General features: G+C 43.8%; 1 protein-coding gene across 1 annotated transcript in view; it reads right to left on the reverse strand.

Moving 5' to 3' along the window:
• Nucleotides 1–4,407: 4,407 nt before the first annotated feature.
• The window catches only part of ches1 (checkpoint suppressor 1), a 59,847-nt gene continuing 40,127 nt past the window's right edge, over nucleotides 4,408–24,127 (reverse strand). Inside the window, exons 4-6 of the mRNA XM_073492960.1 lie at nucleotides 17,758–17,816; nucleotides 9,522–9,630; nucleotides 4,408–8,376 (exon numbers count right to left, since the gene is read on the reverse strand). Of these exons, the coding sequence (XP_073349061.1) occupies nucleotides 7,821–8,376; nucleotides 9,522–9,630; nucleotides 17,758–17,816 (724 nt within the window). The 3' untranslated portion in view covers nucleotides 4,408–7,820. The remainder of the gene's footprint in view (nucleotides 8,377–9,521; nucleotides 9,631–17,757; nucleotides 17,817–24,127) is intronic.

The raw sequence follows: 24,127 nt of genomic DNA on the forward strand, positions 1-24,127 counted from the left end.
AGCGATGGAGCTGCGAGTGCGCGAGACATAGGGCAGGGTCAAGCCGCACATATCGCGAGATTTCAGCGCGGAGTGTGACGATCAAGCAAAAAGTACACGTTGCTGCTGGGAAATGTAGTTTAAACGCGACAGGCGGAAAATAGACGCGTAGGGATCGCAGCAGCGTTATTATGCTGACTGATCTTGTTTACTGAATTAGGCCAACTGTAACTATGGCGACCCAGATACGTTACATCCACACTGGGCCTGCTGCTGTGGATCTGGAGTAATAGATAATGAATCTGAATAACAATTAAGTAAATAAAACTCAAAGGAAAACCTGCTTAGGTTTTATTATGTAGGCTAATAGAAGCCAATTGATTAAAACAGTGCAAACTGCTGCAGCATGTGAGGACAGTGAGCATAAAGGGCGATACCACTCTGAAATCCATCCTTTATAATAATAATAATAATAATAATAATAATAATAATAATAATAATAATAATAATAATAGATCTCAGGCAGGACACAACAGGTGAATACATTTTAAGTGATAATTATCACCATGAAACTTGTGAATTATTGTTATTATTATTATTATTTATGAAGCAAGTTTTCCAAAATGTTATGTTTAAATATGCCACTGATTTATCATTTAATTGCCTTGATTTGCAAACATTTCCAGTAGGCCTACAGAAATAACAGAGGATAAAGCCAGATTCTTTAATTTGGTTGACATACAGATCAAGGGTTTTATTTTTCTTACAGAGGGAATCTTGGATATATCTTTTTGTCACTACATGAATCAAAAAATATTGTTGACAGCTTTAAAAAAAAAAGAATTAAATTGTTTTTGCCATGAATAAAATGGTCTATAAATCAGGAATGATATGTGAACAAACCCTTCTGTAAAACTCCAGAAAAGAAAGGAGACTGGAACTGGAAAGCCTGGTGGGAAGAGGAGACTTCTTCAAGAAGGAACACACTACAGTTGAATAGAGTAAAACAGATATTACCATGACACTTTCCCAGTTGATTACTTATGTATGCACACATGTATATAATGCACATTATCTTTCCACCCCATTCACACATATTTGTCCAGTATCTATTCTTTATTTCTTTGCACTGACTCTTTGCAATAACTGCACCGTTTACAACACACAGAACAGCTGACTTGTATACAGACACTTTGTTGTGTACTTTTTATGGTGTTGACCATCAGCGTTTTTAATATACTGTTTATTTCTTTGCTCATGCTTCTGTAGGCTACAGCACTGCACTGTGCCACTCTCCAGTCTCTGTTCTTTACCCTTAACGTATTTGTTCTGTTCTTGTGGTCCTTGTTCTGAGCTGTATGTCTATTTTTTTTTGTGTAAGTACACTGAGAGCAGTGTGAAACCAGAGTCACATCCCTTTAATGTGTACACATATTTGGCCAATAAAGCCATAAGACAATTATCTTTTGTGATGTAAATTTACTGAGATTTATGTTCACATATGCAAATTAGGCATGATCAAATATTTGCTAATTTAACTCAAATTTCCAGCGAGAGATATTCAAATTTAAAAATAAATACCAAAATGTGTATTTTGGACATAATCTTTCCACTAGTCTGAAAGAAGACATGTTATGAAAGCAAAATTGCGCAGAATTCACCAGTGCATGGCCAAGTAATGGTTTTGCATGCAGTGTCCAACACATTATACGAAAATGTGTACTTTCTGTTTATTGATTTGTCTTAAAGTGCTCAGAAGTAACAGAAAATAGACACTTAGTCTGAAAGTTTGCGAAAATATGACATCTAAATCCGTTTACATTTGTGTGGCCTACTTATTGCTGTGTAATATTTCAAGGGAAAATGATCAGAGGTCATTTTTTATAATACATGAATCATCAAAAACACTTGCCCTGGAAATATGTGAAATGAGCTACATTTTCAAGTGTTTCAACTTTTTTTTTTTTAGCCTGTACTTAATGTCTGGTCAAACTTGAAAACTTTAAAAGCAATTGTTACTCTATTAGGTGATTTTAATTATATTTTAGAGTTTGTAACGTCCTGGAAAATCATTAAAAACATTGATGACTCATCCTGCACTCGAGGGCGTATGTTAATTTTTTGTCCAATAAACGCTTCCTTTATTTTATGATGATTATACAGATGAACATTGCTTGTGACCGTCCTGGGGTGGGCTTATAAACCTTTCCATGGGGATTATGAACGCCACTTACACATTTATGTTTAAGTACGGTGGCCTTGAGGGTCAAAATTAAACAACATTTCAGAAAAGACAACATTTAGAAAACACAACAGGACAACACTTCTTCTCTGTGCTCGGACAGAAGCGAAGTTGTAACGATTTTCGAAATGTCAGCTTGTTTCGTGAAACGTTTTTCTGTTATCTTAAAGGTCATCGTGTTCTGAAATGTCGTTTTGACCCTCAGGGCCACCGTATATTAGTAATAATAATGTATTACCGACAGCAGTCATTCATCTACATAATGAGGGTTTTTTAGTTTTGATATTTTATTTACATTTAGCTGATAATATCACTCTTTTACTCAAGTGAGATTTTGAATGCACGTCTTTTACATGTAATGTGGTTTTCGCCCAATGTTTTACTTCTTTTACTGAAGGAGAGAATCTGAACATTTCTCTCAAGACTGGAGCTGACTTTACAGCAACATGGATGTAACTTTGAGTAACTTGTCTGCTGTGTTAGCTGCTTGACTGGTGGGATTTTTTGATTAAACTTGGAGGGATGAAGCATCTAAAGACCCAAGCTAACTCATGTCTGACCCATGAAGGAGTTGCTGTGGGTACCTATGGATTTTTTTGCCATTAAGTATACAACAATTTTAATTATAATTCTGTAATGTAACAGTGCTTCTGTGTGGGAATGTTTGGTGCCTTTGTTTGTGACTCAAAAGCTCTTTCCATGTAGTAACTTCTTTGCGCCACAAGAGTGTGATCACACCACATATCAGAACTAGAAGATGAGCTCTGGTTTTTCTGAATTTTCAATGGCACACACACATACGCACACACACACACACACATACGCACACACACACACACACAATACGTTCACTTTATATAGCAGTCAACTATTTTACATGTAATTCAATAAAGGAGGGAGGTGTAAGTGAATTTCTGGATGAGCTACGTTCCTGGGTTCTGTCTTTAATCCACAGAGCACCTGTCCTGACTACCAGGGGAACATTTCCAGAAACAATAAAGCTTTGCAGTAAACGAGAGCTGACAAGAGAAAAACGTTACCTCCACTTCTGTCTCCATGGAAACTTGCCTCGCTGGTCATTGTGTGGATATGGATGATATAGAGCGGGGAAACACACAGCTCTGTGTGCATCAATCCACTTAGCACTTCAGCGTGTGTGTGTGTGTGCCTTCCTCTAAGACAACAACTGACTTCATTTCATTTACTTCACTGAGGGGGGGATTAAAGGCCTGCCTGATACTGATGAGAACATGCTTTTAAATTCACTTGTAACCTGTTTTTCCCCCCCTCTTTGACAGAAAAAAATAAAGAAGTGTTGTGAGAAAGATGATCGGAGACTTGTGTCTGTCTGGCAGACGTCTCTCAGACTGCGAGATGTGATCAGACACCAGTCATGTCGTCGCTACCTTTGAGTCTGACTCTCAGTAACTGAGTAGTATGATGCCCTCTAAAGATCTGGAGAATGCACACTTTTTCTCCCCCCCCACCTCTTTCTTTGCTGTAGTTGCATAGCAACAGAGGAGCTGCTAGCTCCAGTTGTGTTGGTGGTGGGAGCAGCGCTGCACAGGGAGGCACTGGCTCGAGATTAAGCCTGTCTCGGCTTCAATTATGAATGGGCTTCCACTGCCACACGTCTCCAAAATGGCACCACTCAGATTGATAAGGCATTGAGGAACTCTTTGGTGCACTTAACTCTTTTTTACTTCTTTCCCTGAGGGGGGCGGGGGGAGCGGAGTTTGACTCTAATCACAAGTATTGAGCTTAAATGATTAGAATACGTAAATGAATAATTAACTGGCAGAAGAGGCATGGTTATGATAAGACCCTTGTTGATGGGAATATGTGAGGTTAATGATTGGGGTCAGTCCTGAGAGCAAATTAAAGAGTCTCCAGTCTCACAAAGCTCACACTTTAGCAGTAAATGGGGGTTGCATGTTGAAGTGTTGAAAGGGAGGAGGGGGATAGAGAGGGTGATATAATTTCTTCTAAGCCTTTACTATATTTAACTATGAATTTTCGAGGAGGAAAATTGTTAGATTGCCGTTATTGTAGCCCACATGAACTGCCTTCCAAGTGATGCTGTTATTAAATGTGTCATAGTAGCTGACGCGGGAATCATCTTCTTTTTTTTGATTATGGTTGTCATGTGTGATCCAAGTCCGTCAAAAGGAAGAGCCAAAGCAATCTTCTGCAACTTGTATTTTTTATTATTGCAACCAACTGGAAGACAATACATCACATAAACATCATTGCAGTTTTTCAGAAAATGGAAAACAAAATAAAACAACATTTATATATTTTTTGCCACGGTATTGGACAACGTTGATATTTACATGTAGTGATGAAATAGGTCTTGAAATCATTCTTTGGCAATATGATTGCACAATAAGGAGAGAATTGAACATTTACTGAAAAAAAAACAAAAAACAAAAAACAAAACCAACACCTGGGGTGTACTCCGCATCACATCTCAAAGATCAATAACAGTTTTGCATTTTGACATCTCTAACCTATGGCTTTCCAATATTCAGCTCAGACAGTCACCGGAAAAATAATGGCAGTATTGTAGATAACTTTTGTCAGAGAGAAAACAAAACAGAAAATGAAAATGCGCATAATAAAAACATCTACAAATAAAAAAATGGCAACTCTTTTTTTTTTTGTTTAGAGCGTTTCACCGGATGATTGGCAGGTTTTGAAAGAAACACTTGTTTAAGGGGGGATTCTCAGGCAGTGAAGTATATTTCCTTTGCTTTTATAATGTCCTTATAATGTTTTTTCCAGGACTCGTAGGTCAGGAGTTCATCTTCCCTGCGTGTCACTGAGTGAGTCAGAGGAAAAAAAGGTGGTTGCTAAAGCAACGCATTCTCCCCTCGACATGCCTCTTGCCAGCTGAACACGTTATTAGTCACCACAACAGTGGATTGTTACTGCGAATACAGCAGAGTGCTTGACCCGGGCGGCGCGAGCACTCAGACAAATATCAGACGAGAGACGGATGGCACACAACAAGAACACTGACAGTGTCTCCTTTTAGCCTTTTTTTATACGTCGGCATGGATACCATACAAAATGCAAAGCCAGTGATGCATGCTACAGGTGGCCAAAGACTGTACCAGAGGATGGGACATGCATTTGTTTGCCTGCTCGGCTCGCTGACAGTCACTCAACAGCTTAACAAAACCTTGCGTGACTCTGCTGCTACAACCAGCCTATGTTTTTCTCCTACAAAGCTTTATGCATGTGTGTGTGGGGGAAATTAATACTTTAATGCATTCCTGTTTCAGCAAAAGCATGCCGAATAATGGCAGTGCAGTATCTATATCGCTTCTGATGCAAAGAATGTCAAACTGCCCTTGTAAATTTCAATCAAGTCAGTGTTTTCATGATGAGTGAGGTACACATACACGTTGTAGAGTGGCAACATATAGAAAAAAACAAAAAAAAAAACAACCTCTGATCTCCAGATTGGGCTCTTGAGATAAATATGTAATAGACTGTGTGCAAGCTTGACATCCACAACGGCAGGTAAGTCCTTTAATCAAAGGGTTAACAATACTGTATGTAAATGAAGAAACAAACGTTTTTTTAGTCATTTATGCCATCTACATTCTTTCCTTCTTTTCATTTCAAACTCCCAAGTAGCCTTTTTGGAGATATGAGGTTCATTCAGGACACCTACAAAAGTTTCCCATGCCCGTTCCGATCCACACATTTACACTGAACAATGCCGATGGGAAAAATAAGGACACGTGTACATTAACACACAGGAGAGAGAAAAGAACAATACTGTTATAAATAAAGACATTCTGTCAAAAACATGTCCGAGACATGACAACAGAGGTACTGAGGGCAGGCAGGAAGGCAGGCAGGCACAATGTTAAAGGGGTGTGTGTTCCTGGGCACACAAACTCACACACTCTACACATGTGTTCTGAAATAACACTAGGGTTAACACTGAACACCTAAAAAAAATCAATGTACAGGCAGAAGAAGACGGAAGCCCACCCCTAAGAGGTGATTCAGCTGGCCTACATAGCCTGAACCCCGAAGCCCAGAGGTGGCACCCTCAGGGCCACTAATTGCAGAGTGATATCTCCCACGCTCCTCCCTGAAGACGTGTCTTTGAAAAGCCCGCTCAGAATAAAAAGAACCCAAAAGATTCAAAAGGAACAAAACAAAACAAAACAAAACAAAAAAACAACAAAAAAACAAAACAATATAATCACGGGTATAAGAATTGGCGGCAAAACTTTTTTTCTTTCCTCTAGGATCAAGGTTTATATGAAAATAAGTCATGCTTCATGCTAAATACATTGTTTATCTTACATGATCTTTGAATAAAAAAGATTTGCTTTTTATCTTATTTACAAGCACCCATGCAATATAACTGAGAAAGTCCTGCAGGTCAAATTGCTTCAATTAAGAAAGGAAAAAAATAAAATATTTTCTAACCTTTTTACAGAGTTGTCCACACGGGACAAATTGCTTATATCTTTATGAGGGTAGAGTGAGGGTAAACAGACACAAACAGAAATCTAAAACCCACAGTTTATGTATATAGTTCTTTGACATTGTCAAATGAAGAGGAAGGTGTGGTAGCTACTGGTAGCTCCGATATCTATACCAGGTGTCTACGTCTATGGACAGAAGTACTGGGGGGAGTTTTAGGGACGTTTACATTATGCAACAACAACAACAAAATGAAGGAGATATTGCCTCAGACCCGGCACACTATCCATCTCTATGGTGATAAACATGACCATTTTTTTTTATTTTAAAATATCTATTCTTAAATACTATGAGTGCTCTTGAAATAAACCATGTCTTTACCCATGATGCTTCTATTATAAGTGGCGTTAAATAATCTTAAGTGCATGAATATATATCACATTGGGTTTTACAATTATTTTGACACTTAAGGTCATTCTCTCTCTCGCTCTCCTTTGACTACTTCTTCTCTCTTTTTTTATTTTTTGTCGGCTGTCGTATCGGCTACATGAAGCAACCTGGTCGCTTATCTTTGGCACAGTCTCACATTTGTGCTCGTGGATGTAGGCGAGCGATGCCAGCGAGCGGCCCCGAGCGAGGCCTCTGAGTCTTGGTAAAGAGGCCCTGTTGTCGCCGGCGCCGCCGTCTCCGCTGGCATCGCTGCGAGATTGCTACAGATTCACATGGAAACAAACAGGTAAGACAAACAGCCATCTTCTGTGTTCGTGTACTGTGCGCTCCTCAATGTGATTCGGTTTTGTCGTGTTCAACTTCGTCCAAATTAGTGACAAAACATGCTCTTTTTTATGGCTTTCATCCCCTTTTAAACAACAAAAACAACAAAGACACATGAGAAATACCCATTGATGTTAGTGTTGCTGAACATGTAGGAAAACATAGATTTTTGATATTGCCACAAATAAGTAGGATTCACCTAATGCCCTGCAGATAGATAGAGGGAGATGAGAAGTGTCCGTTGAGACTAATGCTGTAGTAACGTTACCTGTTGACCTATTTGTGTGTCGTATATGTGTCTGTGTGTTAGTGTGTGTGTGCGTGCGTTGAGCTGTGTGTGTGCATGACTATGTACTTGTGATATATGTGTGTCTTAGTTTCTCAGGGCCTCTTTCTGCTCCTTCTGGCCCTTGGCGGTACGATTTGTGATGTTGTTGAGGCAGGCTCTGACGCCCGCCAGGTGGAGCAGCGACCCCGCCGCCTCCTTCATCTCCTCGTCGTCGCTCTCCGGCGGCTTCTCCACAGCCGCCGCACGCCGCTTCTTCAGCGGCAGCGTGTCGCTAATGCCCCTCGCTCGGTTTTTGGTCCAGGGCAAACTGCTCCCTGCCAGAGTCCCAGCTCCCGCCCCCGAACTACGTCTCTGTCCGCGCAGGGGCTGCTGGGAAATGTAGGCGGCTGCGGCGGCAGCGCTGACGTGAGAATCCAGAGGGATCTCCCTGGGCTCGGGTTTGACGTCTGACTGGATCTCCACGGCGATGATGTCGTCGTCGTCCAGGGGGGAGGAAGGGTCATCTTGGGAGTTGCACAGCCGGCTGGGGGATTTGGCGGTGCTGTAAGTGTGGTCGTCCTGGAGGTCCTCACTGCCGGGCGGAGGGGAGTAGCGGGATGGGCTGTCCTGTCCTCGGCTCAGATAATCTCCCAGGGATGATCTGTATGAAGCAAGGACACAGAGAGAGAGAGAGTATTGTTACTCGTGCTGTCACATTGCCAGCCAGGTGGGCCGGCTGTATACGCTTCACTCCACTGAAGCTGCTCCAGTTTGCTCTGCGTTTGGCTCGAAAGCAAAAAAACCTTCACGCGATAATCTATCACCTTTAAATAGCCCCCCTAGGGCCCAATGTGCATACTTCTCAGGTCACATTTAACACTGCATCTCCAAAAAGAGTCAGCCTTTCCTGAGCAGACTCACTTTCAGATTGCCGCCTTTGCATTTTTTTTTTAAATGACACAGTGCGTTTTGATCAGCTCTCACGCTCCCTAAACTTGCTCAGCACATAAAGGTCCTTGCAAGCTCTAAAGTCAGAGCAGACGCAGAGTGACGATTCTGCAGCGGAGCCCATTTAACCACTGTCCACTGTGCTGTACGTCAGCCGCTGCATTATATCGCAATACATATTTTGCTCTATTAGTCAGGAGACACTTTTCTCTGTAAGGCGTTAAAAGGACAGGGGTGCAGTCTGACGTGCAATAAATCAAAAGGAGCTTCAGCAGCGTGCCCTGTCCCCCGGACATTTCCTCTCCTCAGAATGAGCGGGTGAGCATATTAATATCTTATAAGAAAAACATGCAACCCTTACAGTGATCAAATATTCACTGCATACCTTTAGTGAGACTTTGAGTATGTTTAATTCATTATGCGGTGCAGGCCATCATACTCTTACGCTCCCTGTGATGGATGTGCATGTCCATGCATGCTCCCAATGTTCTTTGAATCATGAGGCCTCTCCCTCTAATAAACCTGTTTGTGTGTGTGTGTGTGTGTGTGTGTGAGAGAGAGACCATTATATAAACACACCTGGATAAAATGTTCTCGACAGCGGGGAGCGTGTGAATGCCTCTGACTTTTGGACACAATAAAGATCTAATTATGTAAACTATGAGTGGAAAATTTTGGTGCGAGTTCTGTTTTGTGTATGTGCGCTTTTCATGTGTGTGTGTGTGTGTGTGTGTGTGTGTGCATGTGGGCATGGGTGTGTCTGTGTATGTCTGCGAGGGAATGTGTTTGCGCAGGGAAAGCCCAGACTGACATTAATTGTATGGTTGAGGGGCAACAGGAGCAGAAGTTTTAACCCACCTTATGGCAGAGGTTCTGCTCCCCACGGGGCTTACAGGTAGGGGTCTGATCACAGGGAAGAGTGCCTGGCTCCTTACACGGGCGCCATTTTGGATCACACCACGAGGAACTAAAGAGAGAGAGAGAGAGCAGCGGACATGAGAACTTGTCCATGCACACAGTCATCACATGCAACACACAAATCAGTTTCAGAGCAGGAAGGAAACACAGAGGAAGCTTCTCCAAAACCCGATCAGACCTCGATACGACCCGGGAGCAGCTCGATGAGCATTCACTGACCGTCTGAGGAGGCCAACAGGGCAATATTGATGAGCAAGGCAAGGTTAAATTGAGCGGGAAAGCGTCATAAATGAGTTAAGGCCGCTGCGAATCATTCAATTACCAACGACCGCTGGGCTCGGCTAAATCCAGCCTTTCTGATTCAGTGGGCCGAGCAGCAGGCAGCTGGGACTTAAAGGGGGAAGACACAGAGTTTAAAACCTGTGAGAAATGACACGTTTGTCTTGTTTAAAACTTAGTTAAAACTCATTAAATCGATTATTCAAAGTCATCAACATGCAATACTCAAATGTCACTACGAGAAAAAAACACTTTAAAAGTTTATTAAAACTTATCGAGCCACTGTATGGAGACATTTTACGTTTTTTTTGTTGCTATTTTACATTTTAAAACATGTCCCCATCTACTTCAGATGTTTAGGAGAGTGGTGCATGGCTGTTTCACCGTGAGGCTCCAGAAATGTTTTGTGGCCTGACCTCCCATCAGTATGAGGGTGAGTAGATAATGACTGAATTTCCATGTTTGGGCGAATTTATCCTTCAAGTATTTAAGTAGGCATCCAGACACTTTTCTACTCTTAATCTGTTGATTGCTTTCCTGATTAACTGTCCAATAAAAATGGTTTCCATCATGATTTCCAAAAGCCCAAGTTGGCACTCTCAAATTGTTTGCTGTTTCCAACCAAGACCGTAAAATACCCCCAAATTTAGTTTAATGACATAGAAGACGAAGAAAATCAACAAATATTCACGTTGGAGAAGTTGGAACCAGAGTTTACTGCAGGAAATGACTTAAATGGTTAAACAATCATTAAAAACTATGACTTTTCACATTCATACACTCGTTAATTTTGCCTCTACAGGCGAAATACAGATCTGATTGCAGACATCTGTTCAATCAAGTCCCTCATTACACTTGAATGTGTCAAAGGAACGGTAAGAAGACCTCCGAAACCAGATTGTGTCGAGATGTCAGGGACACAGTGGGTCCCATCATCAAGTGGAAGAAGTATGAAACTACCGAGACTCTTCCAAGTGTTATCCATCTGGTCTGCAGGAACCAGGCAGAATGGGCCTTGGTCAGGAAAAAGTGGCCCAATGGCCACGGAGAACCTACCACAAGGACAACTCTACAGCACACCATCTAAGTGCCATTCTACTCTCCTGAGTAAACAGGCATATGGCAACCCACCTGGACTTTAGCAAACAGTGCTTTCTCAGATCTAATGAGACAGAAATGTAATTCTCTGGCCTGAAAGCCAAAGCATTTAAACTGGCAGAATCCAGGTGGTGCTCACTGCCCGGCCATCACCTGGTGCCACTACACTACACTGCAGCACGATTGTGGCACCATCAGATAAATGGAGCCAAGGACAGGCAGGTCTTGGAAGAAAACACCACAGAACGGTTGCAAAGATCCACCTTCCAGCAACACCATGGACACACATCCAGGATAATGTGCTGGCTTTGGAACAAATCCCTGAATGTCCTCGAGTGGCCCAACCAAAGCCCGGACTAGAAGCCATCTGAAAATCTGCAGGGAGACCTGAAGTTCATGGTTTACCAACGCTCCTAATCCAATCTGACAGCTGGTGGACAGAAAGCTGAAGACGCTGTCAATGTATCTTCTGTATACAGCGGTGGCATTTCAGTTCCTGATCTTTAATATGCATTCAAGGAACAGTTTGACATTTTGGGAAATATACTCATTCGCTTTCTTGCTGACAGGTTAACAAGAAGATTGATAACACTCTCATGTGGGTTAGCTAAATATGAAGCGAAGGCTAACAGCAGTTAGCGTTGCCTTTAACAAAGACATGCCATTTTTTACACTGTACACTGTTTTTCCAATGATTAAACAAACAAGATATAATGTATTAATCAGTTAGCTCTTGAAGTGCCGCAATACTGAATTTTTTTACCATAGCTTGGAGCCAGGCTAGCCGTTTCCAGTCTTTATGCTAAGCTAAGCTAACAGCCTACTAGCAGTAGTCTAATATTTTTGTACAGATATGACATGAGTGGTATCAATCTTCTTGTCTAACTCTCAGCAAGAGAGTGAAAAAGAGTATTTTCCCAAATCTGACTTCTAAAATTTTTCTGAATATGTTTTTCACTTTGCCAAAATGAATCTCAATCATGTGTAAACTACTGGGATAAGACAACTTGTAAGAAAAACTTGCAATGCCAAAAATATTCAGATCTAACCTAATTTTAGCTTCCAGTGTGTCCGGGGGGGATTTCTGAAGATACTGGGACATTTTCTGGTTCAGAACCAACAATGTCTCAGTATAAACACCACTTCAGAATAAAAAAAAAACATTATGTATCATCAATTAATAGTTTTTTTTCTTATGCAGCTTCAGATTTTTCCATCAAGGTCAAACTATGGTCTTCTACTTGTGGAATGACCCGACCATTTCTCACAAACCCTGAGCAGACAGTGAAAGACCAGATGGGAGATCTATGTATGTATATCCTTTCAACTCTGCAGCAGCTGTTAATCTATATCATTATTGTCTGCTTTGCAGCAGAGAAGAGAGAAAGACAAGAAGAGTGCATGTGTACATCTGAGCCAAAAGCTCTCATTACTCGAGGCGGGCTGCTCACCACAGCCATCCCAGTTCACTAAAACAGCTGTCATTTTCATCTCTGGGGTCAGTTTGCATTTTCGCAAATGATGACCTGCTGTTTGCTTTGTCTGCCGCAGAGGCTTTGGTTGAGGTGTAAATCCTGAAAACGTTTTCACCGTAGCTTAAATGTACTGTAGCTTCAGCTTCCTTGGTCTGAAATCTCAGTAAATTTATGATTGATGTTATGAGGGGGGGGGAATTTAATTCGCCCCCAGGAACCACAAGCTCATTAAAACGTACAAGCTGTCACGGCGAGGTCCCCCCCCCCCCCAAGAAAAACCATCCCACAACGTACATTTGGTTCATGTAGTAACACACAGATATGAATTACGATAGATCTGTTTGTCATTTTGTTGATGTGTTTCTGTAGCTTGTTTCCCCGGGCCGGCTCTGTCCACAGTAATCTTATTGACTCCAGTTAGTGTGGCTCTGCCCCTGATATCTCCAGCTCTGCTCTCCATAACCTTATAAGTAGGTCCCTGCACAGAGTCTCTTTTATAATCTTGATCACTCGCTGCATGGTCGTGTTAGTGTGTGTGTGTGTGTGTGTGTGGGCAGTGCATTAGGTCTCCCCGGGTTGATGTGTGCAAACCCACCCCTCCTTCCCCACCTCGCTCCAGTCGGGCTTTAGGTTGCCATAGCAACGGCTCCCCTTCCACATGCCACAGAGTGGTAGATCATGCATCAGCAGAGAAAGTGATAGAGAGAAGCAGGGAGAGAGAAAAAAGAAAAAAGGAGGGGGGAAAGGAAATACCGAGCTCTGTTTGACACGGCCTCTCATAGCTCGGCGACACACTCCTGACCACCACTGTTTACCCTGGATACACACACACACACACACACACACACACATACACACACGTGACTCCATCCCAGCACAAGCGAAGACAACTCTCCTCTTATGTTTTCTATATATTTCGCCTCCTCGCTTTGCTGTTGTGGATTTCGCCGCGAACCCCTTTTTCTCTTTGTCTCTTTTTTCTAATTCCATCCCTCTCTTGTTGATTTCTTTCTCCCTCTCTATCGATCTCGCCCGTCGTTTCTATGTATAGTGGTGACTCATGTCTCCGACTGAGCCCGCATCCCGTCTCTGCAGGTAAAAAAGCCTGGGACATATGCTGAGGAGATGAGGTGACAAACTAAAGCAAGGGGGGGAAAAGAGCAGGCAGCGCTTCCTCACTCACTGAGATTGAGCAATACATTTTTACAAGCTCAGAGCAAGGAAAGAAAAAAAAGGAAAAAAAAAAAAGAGAAACACTCGGCTTTGGTAGCAGAAAAGCAGGACGCGCTGAGGAAAAAAAAAATGTAAATACAGAAGAGAAGAGGTGTCTGTCTGCATCTCTGCCTTTTTCCTGGAGAGAAAAAATATCCTCCAGTCTGTCTTTTTTCCTCTGTCTGCTCAGCTGCTCTGCCTTTCTGTCTGCTTCCTACGTCTTCGCCTGCCGCCCGTCTCCCTGCCTGCCTGCCTGCCTGCCTGCCTGCCTGTTTTCCAGGGCGAGCCTCCCTCCCCTCTCTGCGCTCTCATGTGCCGCCGTACACACACTCAGCCTCCTCTGCTCTCCTGTTAAATGAGTTCCACATGGCCCTGCAGGCTGCAGTCTCTGCACGGCTGGCAGAGGCGCGCAGCAGACAGGCAACCCAAAAAAAACCAAAACAACACACACACACTCGAAGTCACACTCACACAGTCCAAAGGTTCAAAGGTCACTCCCAGCAGACCTTGAGAATGCAACCGTTTTGAAAGTGGCCTCTCGCTCAGTCAAAACAACCACCCCCCCACCCCACCCCCCCGACTCCCCTCCTGTCTATCTGCTTGGCTGCTGTGTGTTAAACTGAGTACAGAGTCTGAGGGCAGGATGCATACTAATGTAGTCTGACTGACTGGCTGGTGGGCTGAGAATGCTGGCAGGTTAACTGGATGGCTAACCGGCTTGTCTATCTGACACTCCAGCTGAGTGTCTAAGTGGTTGGCTGACTGACATGTGCTGTGACTTACAGTTCGGGGGACGAAATAAAAGCAACACTTACTCACTGGAACCTAATAAGCCTTTTTAAACACAGCCACTAACACGGGGTCATACCAGGCTGAAGGTTAACCAGCAGAGCGGCCGTTGCATCCTGGACAGACACAACTTTTTACCTCCTGTTCTTTTCCCTCTAAATATATTATAAAAAAATCTAATTTTCTCTTTGGGCAAATATGATTTGGGCTGTTTTGAGAGTCTCGTATTACTTTGAAAACGCCATCGATTTTACATCTGAAGTTCAGTCCACTCGTCATGAGGACGTCTACTCAGCCTGTGAAAAGTTGCGTAATGTCTTGTATAATGTGGCTCTGAAGGAAGCTTTGTCAAGTCTGACATAATAACACGGAGGGTGTGTCTAAGTCAGGACAGAATTTATTTTTAATCAGGTCTTTCCATTATTTGGTCCTCCAAGTACCCAGATGTCTTGCTTCAACTGGCAATAGACACGTTTTCTGCTTCAACGTATCATTATGAACCAAATGCTGAGGTGTTTACGTTGGTTTCCCATCAACCTACACCCGACAATAACACCACTTGGAAAAGTTGTCTGTTGGCACTTAGTGGCAATATCGCAATGAAGAAATACTCGATTACATTAAAGGTCTCGCATACAAACACAGATAAGAGCTACCTGCTGCTCTCGACCTCACTACGTTTCTGATGTTTATATCTAGTAACTTTGCAGATTAAACTCAAACACGCTGTATGATCAGTATATAAAATATAATTTAAATATATGATTATTTAATATGTAGTAAAAGGGCCTCAACGTAATAATATGCAGCAATTTACACATATTAATCACTTTTTTATTGGTCATATCGTGAGCAGATTGTAATGTGACGTGAAAACGAGACCGTCCCGTCTCTCTCAGTCGCCTTTACAAGCCTGTGGATGATGTACGAAGTTGTTTAACGCTGCTGAACTGTGAATTTCTTTGTAAAGGACTTGGATTTTCTTCGACAGTCCAAAGGATGTGACTTCCTGTTCGTCTTCTCAGCGCCTCTCTCTGCTCCGCTAACAGACAGCAACTGTCGCTGACGTTAGTTTAGAAACGGATAAAGATGAACTGAAGTTTCAAAAGGAGAAGCACTAAAGAGCATTTTAACATTGCAGCCAGTTGAGGTGAAGCTAATTATATTTTACACTGTGTGGTTTAACTTTCTGTATTGTTGTTTTATTACAGGTAAAGAGTCTGGTCTGCACAGCAACTGGTAACAATGGTAACACTTTATATAAACCATCAATAATAAATGGTAAACTTACGGTAAATTGAACTTTTGTTAGTAGTTAATTGGCTGTAAAAAAGAAGAATTACATTCTTTATAAAGCATTTATGAAGCAATTGTTTATTGTAAAGTAGCAACTGAGGTTTATACACCTTTACAACTGCTTAATAAATGATTAAACTACCAACTAAAGTTAAACTAACCATAAAATGTACTTAAGTTATTTAAGTGTTTCTGTAACTTTAACAGTCGAATAAATGTAGTCCAGTATTTCCATGTCAAATGTAATCGAATGACAATAAATACTCAAGTAAAGTACAAGTACCTCAATATAAATGTACTTTCCACCACTTTGCTCCTTCAGTTCAGCTTTCAGACGTCTGAATTATTCAAACAGCTCTCTGTCTGTCTGTAGTCGCAATAAAACGCACAAACAAACAACAACAAAATCTTCAATCTAAAAATCATGAGCAGAATAATCAGAGTCTGCTGGTGGAGCAGAAGTGATCATTTTGTAAATAGATGTAATTCAACAAGCAATTCAATATGTGTTTGAACCTTCAAATGTTGTTCTGATGTGCTGATGCTGCAATTCAACTTTTAACAGTTGGTCCATTTTTTTTATTTTATTTACTCGGATACATCCGGTTCTTTGCAGCCGACAGCTGAATAAAGCCTCGCAACAGGTTTTCTAAACAGACACAACTGAAATTCTTAAATGATGGCAGGTGACCCGAGCGCTTAAATAAAAACAGAAACACTCAGGCTCAGCAGATCCCCCTATAATTTAGAGCTATTAAACGCTTGAACTTTGGGGGTGATGGATTGGATTAAGGACACAGCTGCCAGCCATTGTCCTTGCGCTGATCCTGAGCCGGCGCCGGGCCACAGGGAGAGGCAGATTTCAGCCCACATCAGCTCAGAGCGGAGCGGCTCTGAAAGCTCAGGGAATGGGAGATGGAAGTAATAACGGAGGGCACTAACAGCCCCAAACTCACTCTCTCTACCAGTCCACCTCTCCACCCCCTCCACCACTTTTCCCCCCCTTTTTTTTTCTCCTTGTCTTTGCCTCTGGCTGTCTGTCACAACTTTCTTTCTCTCCGCTGCCTGCGAATGTCACGCCCGACCATGCTGCACCCTCTCTCCTTTCAGAAACACATTACACATTTAAAAAGTTTCCTTTTCCCCCGTCTCTCCCTGTCACACGTGCACTCCCAAGTCGGCCTTCCTCCCTCTCTCCGTCTGTCTGTCTATCCATCCACTCAGACACATCACTCTCAGATTGTGTGCGTCTGGCGGGGATGGTGGGGGGAGAGTCTGGTGGTTTTCAGACACTCTCTCCAACCTCGGCTCCTTGACCATTACTACTCCATTATCAGCGGCGATGGAGGGCGCGCCGCAGACGCCTAATGTATCCATTTCCCCCTCCATTTAGGACTCGGCAGCCCAGCGAGCTCCCGGAGTGCTCCCTGATTGGGATTGAATGTCCATTTAAACTGCCGTCCAGCCACCAGGGAGGAGGTCGGGGAGGTGGTGGAGGGGGGAGGAGGAGAGGAAGAGGAGGAGAGGAGAGGAATAATGGGAAATACAGAGGAAAAGGAGGTGTGTAAAGAGTAAAGCTGTGTGTTGCGTTGAATGAGGAGAGGAGGCGAGGGGGGATTGCTCCCCAGCCTCTGATTTGACGCTGAGATTTTTTCCTCTCTTCTTTCCCTCCCTCGCTTGCTGTGTCTCTATCACTTCATTTCTTTTTCTTTTCTCTCAAACTTTCAAATACGCCTCCATAGAAAGAAGCATTCCTCCTCTGGAGCCGAGCCAAGTGTCAGAACTCGGCGCTCGGTATTCTCAAGGTGCGCTGCTAAAAAGAGGGATTTGGAATTGAGATGATTGGAGCTGGCACATCCGTAGAGGGTTGAAGGGAGGGGAGGACGGGTGAGGAAGAGGGTGAGACAGACAAAAAGAGAGAGAGAAAGAAAGAAAGAAAGAAAGAAAGAGGCTGGAGATCAGACACACACAGACACACACACACACACAGGCATACAGTAGAAGGCTTTGCGGAGGTGAAACGGTACCTTGTAGGAGAACTCCTCCGTTCTTTCTGAAGAGGGGACTCCCCGACCACAATGGAGGACTAGAAAAAGAAGAGAAGAAGAAGAAGAAGAAGAAGAAGAAGAGGAAGAAGGAGAAGAAGAAGAAGAAGAAGAAGAAGAGGATGAGGAGAGAGAAAACTGGTCAATCATTTGATCATGTTGCAGCAGCCAACCGGCCCAGCGGGCTTCATCACGAGGCAGATAGCGAGGCAGGAATTTGAGCCCATAAGCCAGTGCTTCTGATTATAGTGATTAGATTCCCGGGTGTCCCACTGTTGCCATTATTCCCTGTGATTACCTCGGAGAATTACAGCCTCGCCGCTGTAGTCCATGGGGGTAATTTCTCATGACAACCCCCCACCGCCCGCCACTGGTCCATTCACACACATAAAGACGTAAAAAAAAAAAAGAAAAAAAAAAAGAAAAAGAAAACTCATCAGCACACACACATTTAACACGCGCTCATGTCACACAGGCGTGTTTTTTAAAAAGCCGGCGTGGGAACAGTGTGATGCGTTGAAACACCAGCACACACACACACACACACACACACACACACACACACAGACACACACACACTGAGGAACACACAACGCCGGGGATCCACTTTAGGTGATCATTGCACCACTAATGAGGGAGGTAATGACGGCATTTCTCACATAGACGGAGACGTCTTCACTCACACATGTGCACACACACACACACACACACACACACACACACACACAAGGAGACAATGGATACGGCCCTGCTGGTGAATCCATAACTTTGAGACAGGAGGAGGAAGATGGAGGGATGGAGACAGAGAAAGAGAAAGAGAGAGAGAGAGGAAGAGGCTGTGAGCGCTTTTTCCAGGTTGAGTGGTCTTTAGCTCCCCATTAGACAACACGTCTGACTGCTCCTTTCTTTTCTCCCTCTGTAGCCTCGACAGGCTGTTTCTCAAAACACAGTCAACGTGCGTCTGACAACATGGATCTTGGGCATGTGTACACACACACACACATAGACACACACACACACAACAGACGAAACAGGACAGAAAACACCTGGGGAAGCTGTGAGGCAGCCCACTCGCTCTGCACTCATCAGGAGAGTTTCCTTTGTAATGCGAGTCCTGTTTTATGTTCTGCTAAGCTGCTGAATGAGAGGATTTGGACGTCTGCACTTGTGATGTGGCTCTCACCTCACCAGATGCAAGGGGGAATAATGGACACACGCACACACGCACGCACACACACATGCACACACACACACACGCAGCAAATACGAAAAAGCGAAAAGCAGCGAACGCAAATTTCAGCCCTGAGCCACCTGCTGTTGCCATGGAGAGTTGCCACATTGCGTTGCCACGGCGATAACATATTTTTCCTGCGCTAACAGCCTGTCTGTTTTCCCTACCACCACCCCACAACACCCCCCCGCCCACCTCGTTCTCCCCCATCTCTCTCTCTCTCTCTCTCTCTCTCTCTCTACCCCACTTTCTCTCTCTCTCTCTCTCTCTCTCTCTCAGCACCTGCCTTATACTACATGTGTTGCCATGGCGGCGTTCCCGTTGCCAAGGAGACGCTGTGCATTTAATGTAGTGGGCGAGGGGCTAAACTCGTGGCAGACGCTCGTTCTGCAACCCCTCCCCTCCCTCCCTCACCCTCCTCTCCCCTCGTCTTTTTTTTCTCCAAGGGAGGGAAGAGGGGGGAGAGAGGAAGAGAGGGAGAGATGGAGAGGGGGAGGAAAGGAGGGAGGGAGGGAGGGAGCTCCTCCCCAACCCCCTTGAGACACCCTTCGCTCCTTCCATCCATTTCTATCCTCCCCTCCTCCTCCTCCTCCTCCTCCTCCTCTCATCCAGATGCTGATGGGGTGTGAAGGAATGCACCATGGAGCTGACCTCCTACCCAGCATGCTCTCTCTCTGTCTCTCTCTCTCTCCCTCTCTCTCTCCCTCACACACACACACACACACACACACACACACACACACACACACACACACACACACACACACACATAACAGTGTTGCATATGTCAGACACATCCACGTACACCCATTTTGGAAAATGCATGCATAGGATACACACACACACAGACACAAACACACTTTTGTTGGACGTAAAAAACACGTAACTGCACTGACTCACACAAAAACACACACACACACACACACACACACACACACACACACACACACACACACACACATGCAGATTAGGTCACACACAGGCGGACACACACTGTGGAGCAAACTGCAGGTGGGGGTCGACCGGAGCGCCGTGAGTTATTACGGTCCATGAAAAACCAAGAGGTGTGAGCGACAAAGAGTAGAGGACAAAGAAGCACCATTGCTCTCCTCCCTCCCTCCCTCCCTCCCTCCCTCCCTCCCTCCTTCACTCTGCCACTTCCACTCCCTCTCTCTCCGTATCTCCTCGTCCTCCCTGGTTCATCTTCCACTTCCGACTTTGTGCAGAACTGCTCGAGACAGTCCTTGACCTTAACATAATAGACACGCTGTGCAACCATTCACAGTCATTACGCTTCATAACATAATATTCTTGAGAGTGAGGGCTCTTGAGAGAGATACTGTGTTATATTGATTGGACTGACTGAGTTTCAAGATATATATATAAATAAAAGGAAACAGTTAATACCTTCTTCCAGTTTCTTACAGACTGCACATTTGATTTGGTGCATTCGTTTTAGTGTTCCCCTGTCTAGATTTATTCCCCCGCACCACTGAGACTCACTCCGGGTCTGACTTTGTGATTACTTTGTTTTTCTGTAAACTCTTACATGATTTAAAAGCAAAGTGTGTCATTTCTGGCGCTAGAGGTCTCTCAATCAAAACAAAAACCGGAGATGTAAGTAAGTAGGGTGGGATCGTGGGAGTTGTTGTCTTCATTGTTAAAAAAAAAAAAACGGATGAAAATGTTTCTACGTGACTCAGACAGAGATGTTAACATGAGGTAATGTTTTAAAGTTTAACTGCGTTTTTTATAGTTTTAGGATCCCACTTCCTTCCTCGGTCTCTGACTCTCTCTCCCTGAAGTCAAAGCGACAGGCGACCTAACGAAACGCACCGTCATCCTGCGTAAAGTTACAGATTCCTCTGGGTTTGAACACTGTTGGAAACATTTGGGAATGTAAGTACACAACTCGACAGCAGAAATGTTGAATATTGTATCTTTAACATTTAAATGAGTGATGTCATTCAGTGGCTAAGTTGCATTGTGGGTAATGCAGGCGACAGGTTTTGAAAAGGGAGAAGAATGTGTGAGGTGATATCTCTGGTTCTGATCCATGAGTCCAACAGTGAAATGCTACGCTAGACCAGTGAACTGCTTTTCAAACCTGGTGCCTACATTACCCACAATCCTTAGCCACTGAGTGACATCACTGGAGGCAATTCATCAGACTACATGCAGCTTCCTCTGGAGCCACAAAAGGCTTTCACTGCTTTTTTCACACATGCAGTAGTACTGCCCAAGACCTGTGAACACACTTAAATATGCAAAATGAGTGGAGTTACCCTTTAAATGTATCACTTCAAAGTGGCTTTAGAGATGGAAAACACTGTTTTCCTTCTTACTGCTTTTACTGAATGAGGAATTGGAAAGTTTTAAAAGCCCAAAACAGAATTAAATGAACTACTGTCGGCCGAAGATCAACGGTTCTGATAGTTGTGCCGTTATGTCAAATAGGAATATGTGAACATGTGACGTGGATCCAGCAGCAATGTTTCTGAGGGGTTAAACGACCATACATGTAGTGTTCATGTCTTAGCCCATTAGCAACAAATTGTGCATACTGTACATGCTGTGCATGTGCTTTATGTTGCTGCTGGCCAATTTTCTAAAGCATACCATAAATTGTCAGATTGATTTTCTTCTTTCCAGGCAGCCGCTGCTTTCCATTTATCTAAGGATGGTATACAAAAGTCAGCTCGCAGAGATGCTTGTTATTCAGACGTAGGTAACATTTAAAAGCCTTTAGTTTGTTGCTGAAAGCGGCGACTTTTTTCAAAGCTACGATTCAAGGATGTTCAAGCACGCTCTTGTATCCACGAGTTGAAAAGTATGTCTTTTGACCGGACAAAAAGACAACAAATGAGCAAAAATTGAGTTTATGAAAAGGCAAATGTAAAAACTGGTCATTTCTTGCATGATAAAGTTTGTTTTTCCTCGAGTTTATGATGTTGGACACGGCTCGAATACATGAAATCCTTACTCATAACAGCAAACGACTGTCGTGTATCTTTGACAAGACAAAAAAAGATTTATTGTGATAGATTTAGGATTTCAAGCAATTTCCAAATGATATCCAATCTACTGTGTCAAATGAATGGAAAATGAATTGATCAATATTTTGATAATTAATAAATCATTTTTTAAAAATCACACCAATAATGCACCAGTCTCCGGTGGCAGCATCTTCTCTGTGAGGATTTCTGACTTTATGTTGGAATTTGGCAAACCGTGATGCACATGTTCAACTATTTCCAGAGATTATATGGACCAAACATTTAATTGATTTATCAAGAATATGACTGTCAGATTAATCCATTAAAGGTGCATTTTGTAAGAAAAGTAGATTTTTGAATCTCATTCCCAACTCAATCAATAACTCGTCAATAACTGACGCTTTGGGATGGAGGCCGACCCATCCTACAATCCTGAAGCGTCAGTTTTTGACAGTCGCGCCGGGAGCGATGGCGCAGCGAGCACTCAGTCCGCGGCCTCGGGATGCGGCGAGGTCCGGGCGGGGGGCCGCCCGGACCTCGCCAAGGTGCTGTTTCTTACTATTTCTTACTATTTCTTACAAATAGCACCTTGAAGAAAATTATTCCTAGATGCAGCCCTGATGTAAACCAATGACTGCCGAGAAGGTAAGGTAACACACACGCACACGCACGCACACACACACACACACACACACACACACACACACACACACACACACACAATCCCACAGAGTGCATGCTCTTCAGGTGCTTCATCACAGGGGACTCCAGGCTCCTCTCTAACCAAGAAATGGACTCTCCTCACTTACTCTCTCATTTCCCGCTGTGTGTCACAATGCAAATGAAGCACCTCCCCCCCCCCCTCTCTCTCCCTCTCCTCCCCTCACTCCCCCCTCCTCACTCCGACCTCTCCTCGCTACACCCCCGCCTCCCCTTCCCCCTCATGTTCCGAATCCGGCCTCCAATTTGTTCCACTTCCCCATACCTCATTGTTCAAAATGACACTTTTACATTTTATGGTGAACCAATTATTCTGTCTTACACAGTCCGCTGGCTCTGCAAGCCAACCTGCCCGGATCAACTGGGGAGAGGGGTGGTGGTGGTGGTGGTGCTGGCGGTGGCGGTGGGGTATTCGGAGAGAGAGAGAGAGAGAGAACAAGCGAGAAGAGAGGAAAAAAGACGACTAATAGTACTCTCGCTGACATCTCTGCAGGGATGGTCAGAGGAGCCGGAAACCGAGAAAGTTCGCAGAGGGAGAGGATGGAGGGTAGAGTAGAGGTCAGGGGAGGAGAGGAGGAGGGGAGGCAACGTGGAGGAAACAGCACAGGTGGATGCTGCGGAGAGGCGTGTGTGCACGGGGGGGACGGAGAATGAAGTGAATGTAGACAAAGGAGGATTTAATTGAATGATAAAGTGGTGGAGAGAGAGTGAAAAGAGTGGAGAGAGAGGGGGGAAATAAATCACAGCAGGGATAAATAAAGAAGACGGAGTACTGGGCGCCCCACCAGTTGTAATGTATGCCTGAGGATGAGCGGGAGGGTGTGTGCGGGACATTAAAAAGAGGAGGCGAGAGGAGCGAGAGGAGCGGAACGGAGGAGTGTTAGGACGCCGGAGGAAAAGACGGAAACACGGGGATGGACAAGGAATGCTGTGGAGAGGGGTGAGGGAGTGAACAAGTGAAACATGTGGAGAGAGAAGAGGGAAAAAAAGGCAAGCAGCTCTTTTTTACCTGTGATGTGCCTGAGGGGGGGAAGGAGATAGGAGGAGGGATGGGAGTGAAAAACAGCATGCAAAAAGATTTAAGGAAAGGATGAGGGCGGGTCAGCTATATAAACGCCCGGGGCCAGGTGGGTGGAGAGAGAGCGACAGATGGAGAGAGAGTAGGAGAGGTGGGAGAGAGCGTGTGCTTTATGTTGTATGAGCTTTAGGGCTGCAACCGACGTTTATTTTTATCAATCTGTGTCTCCATTATTTTTCTAAAAGCATGAGAAAGTAGCGAAAATGCTTATCACAGTTTCCCAGAGCACAAGGTGACGGCTTCAACCCAAACTACTGAAATATAAAGGCACTAGGTATTGGCACTGATTTCTCAATTTGATTACATGAAACCAAAGCTTTTCACTGG

This window comes from Pagrus major, chromosome 22 (genome assembly GCF_040436345.1).
Source record: "Pagrus major chromosome 22, Pma_NU_1.0".
Taxonomy (NCBI): domain Eukaryota; kingdom Metazoa; phylum Chordata; class Actinopteri; order Spariformes; family Sparidae; genus Pagrus; species Pagrus major.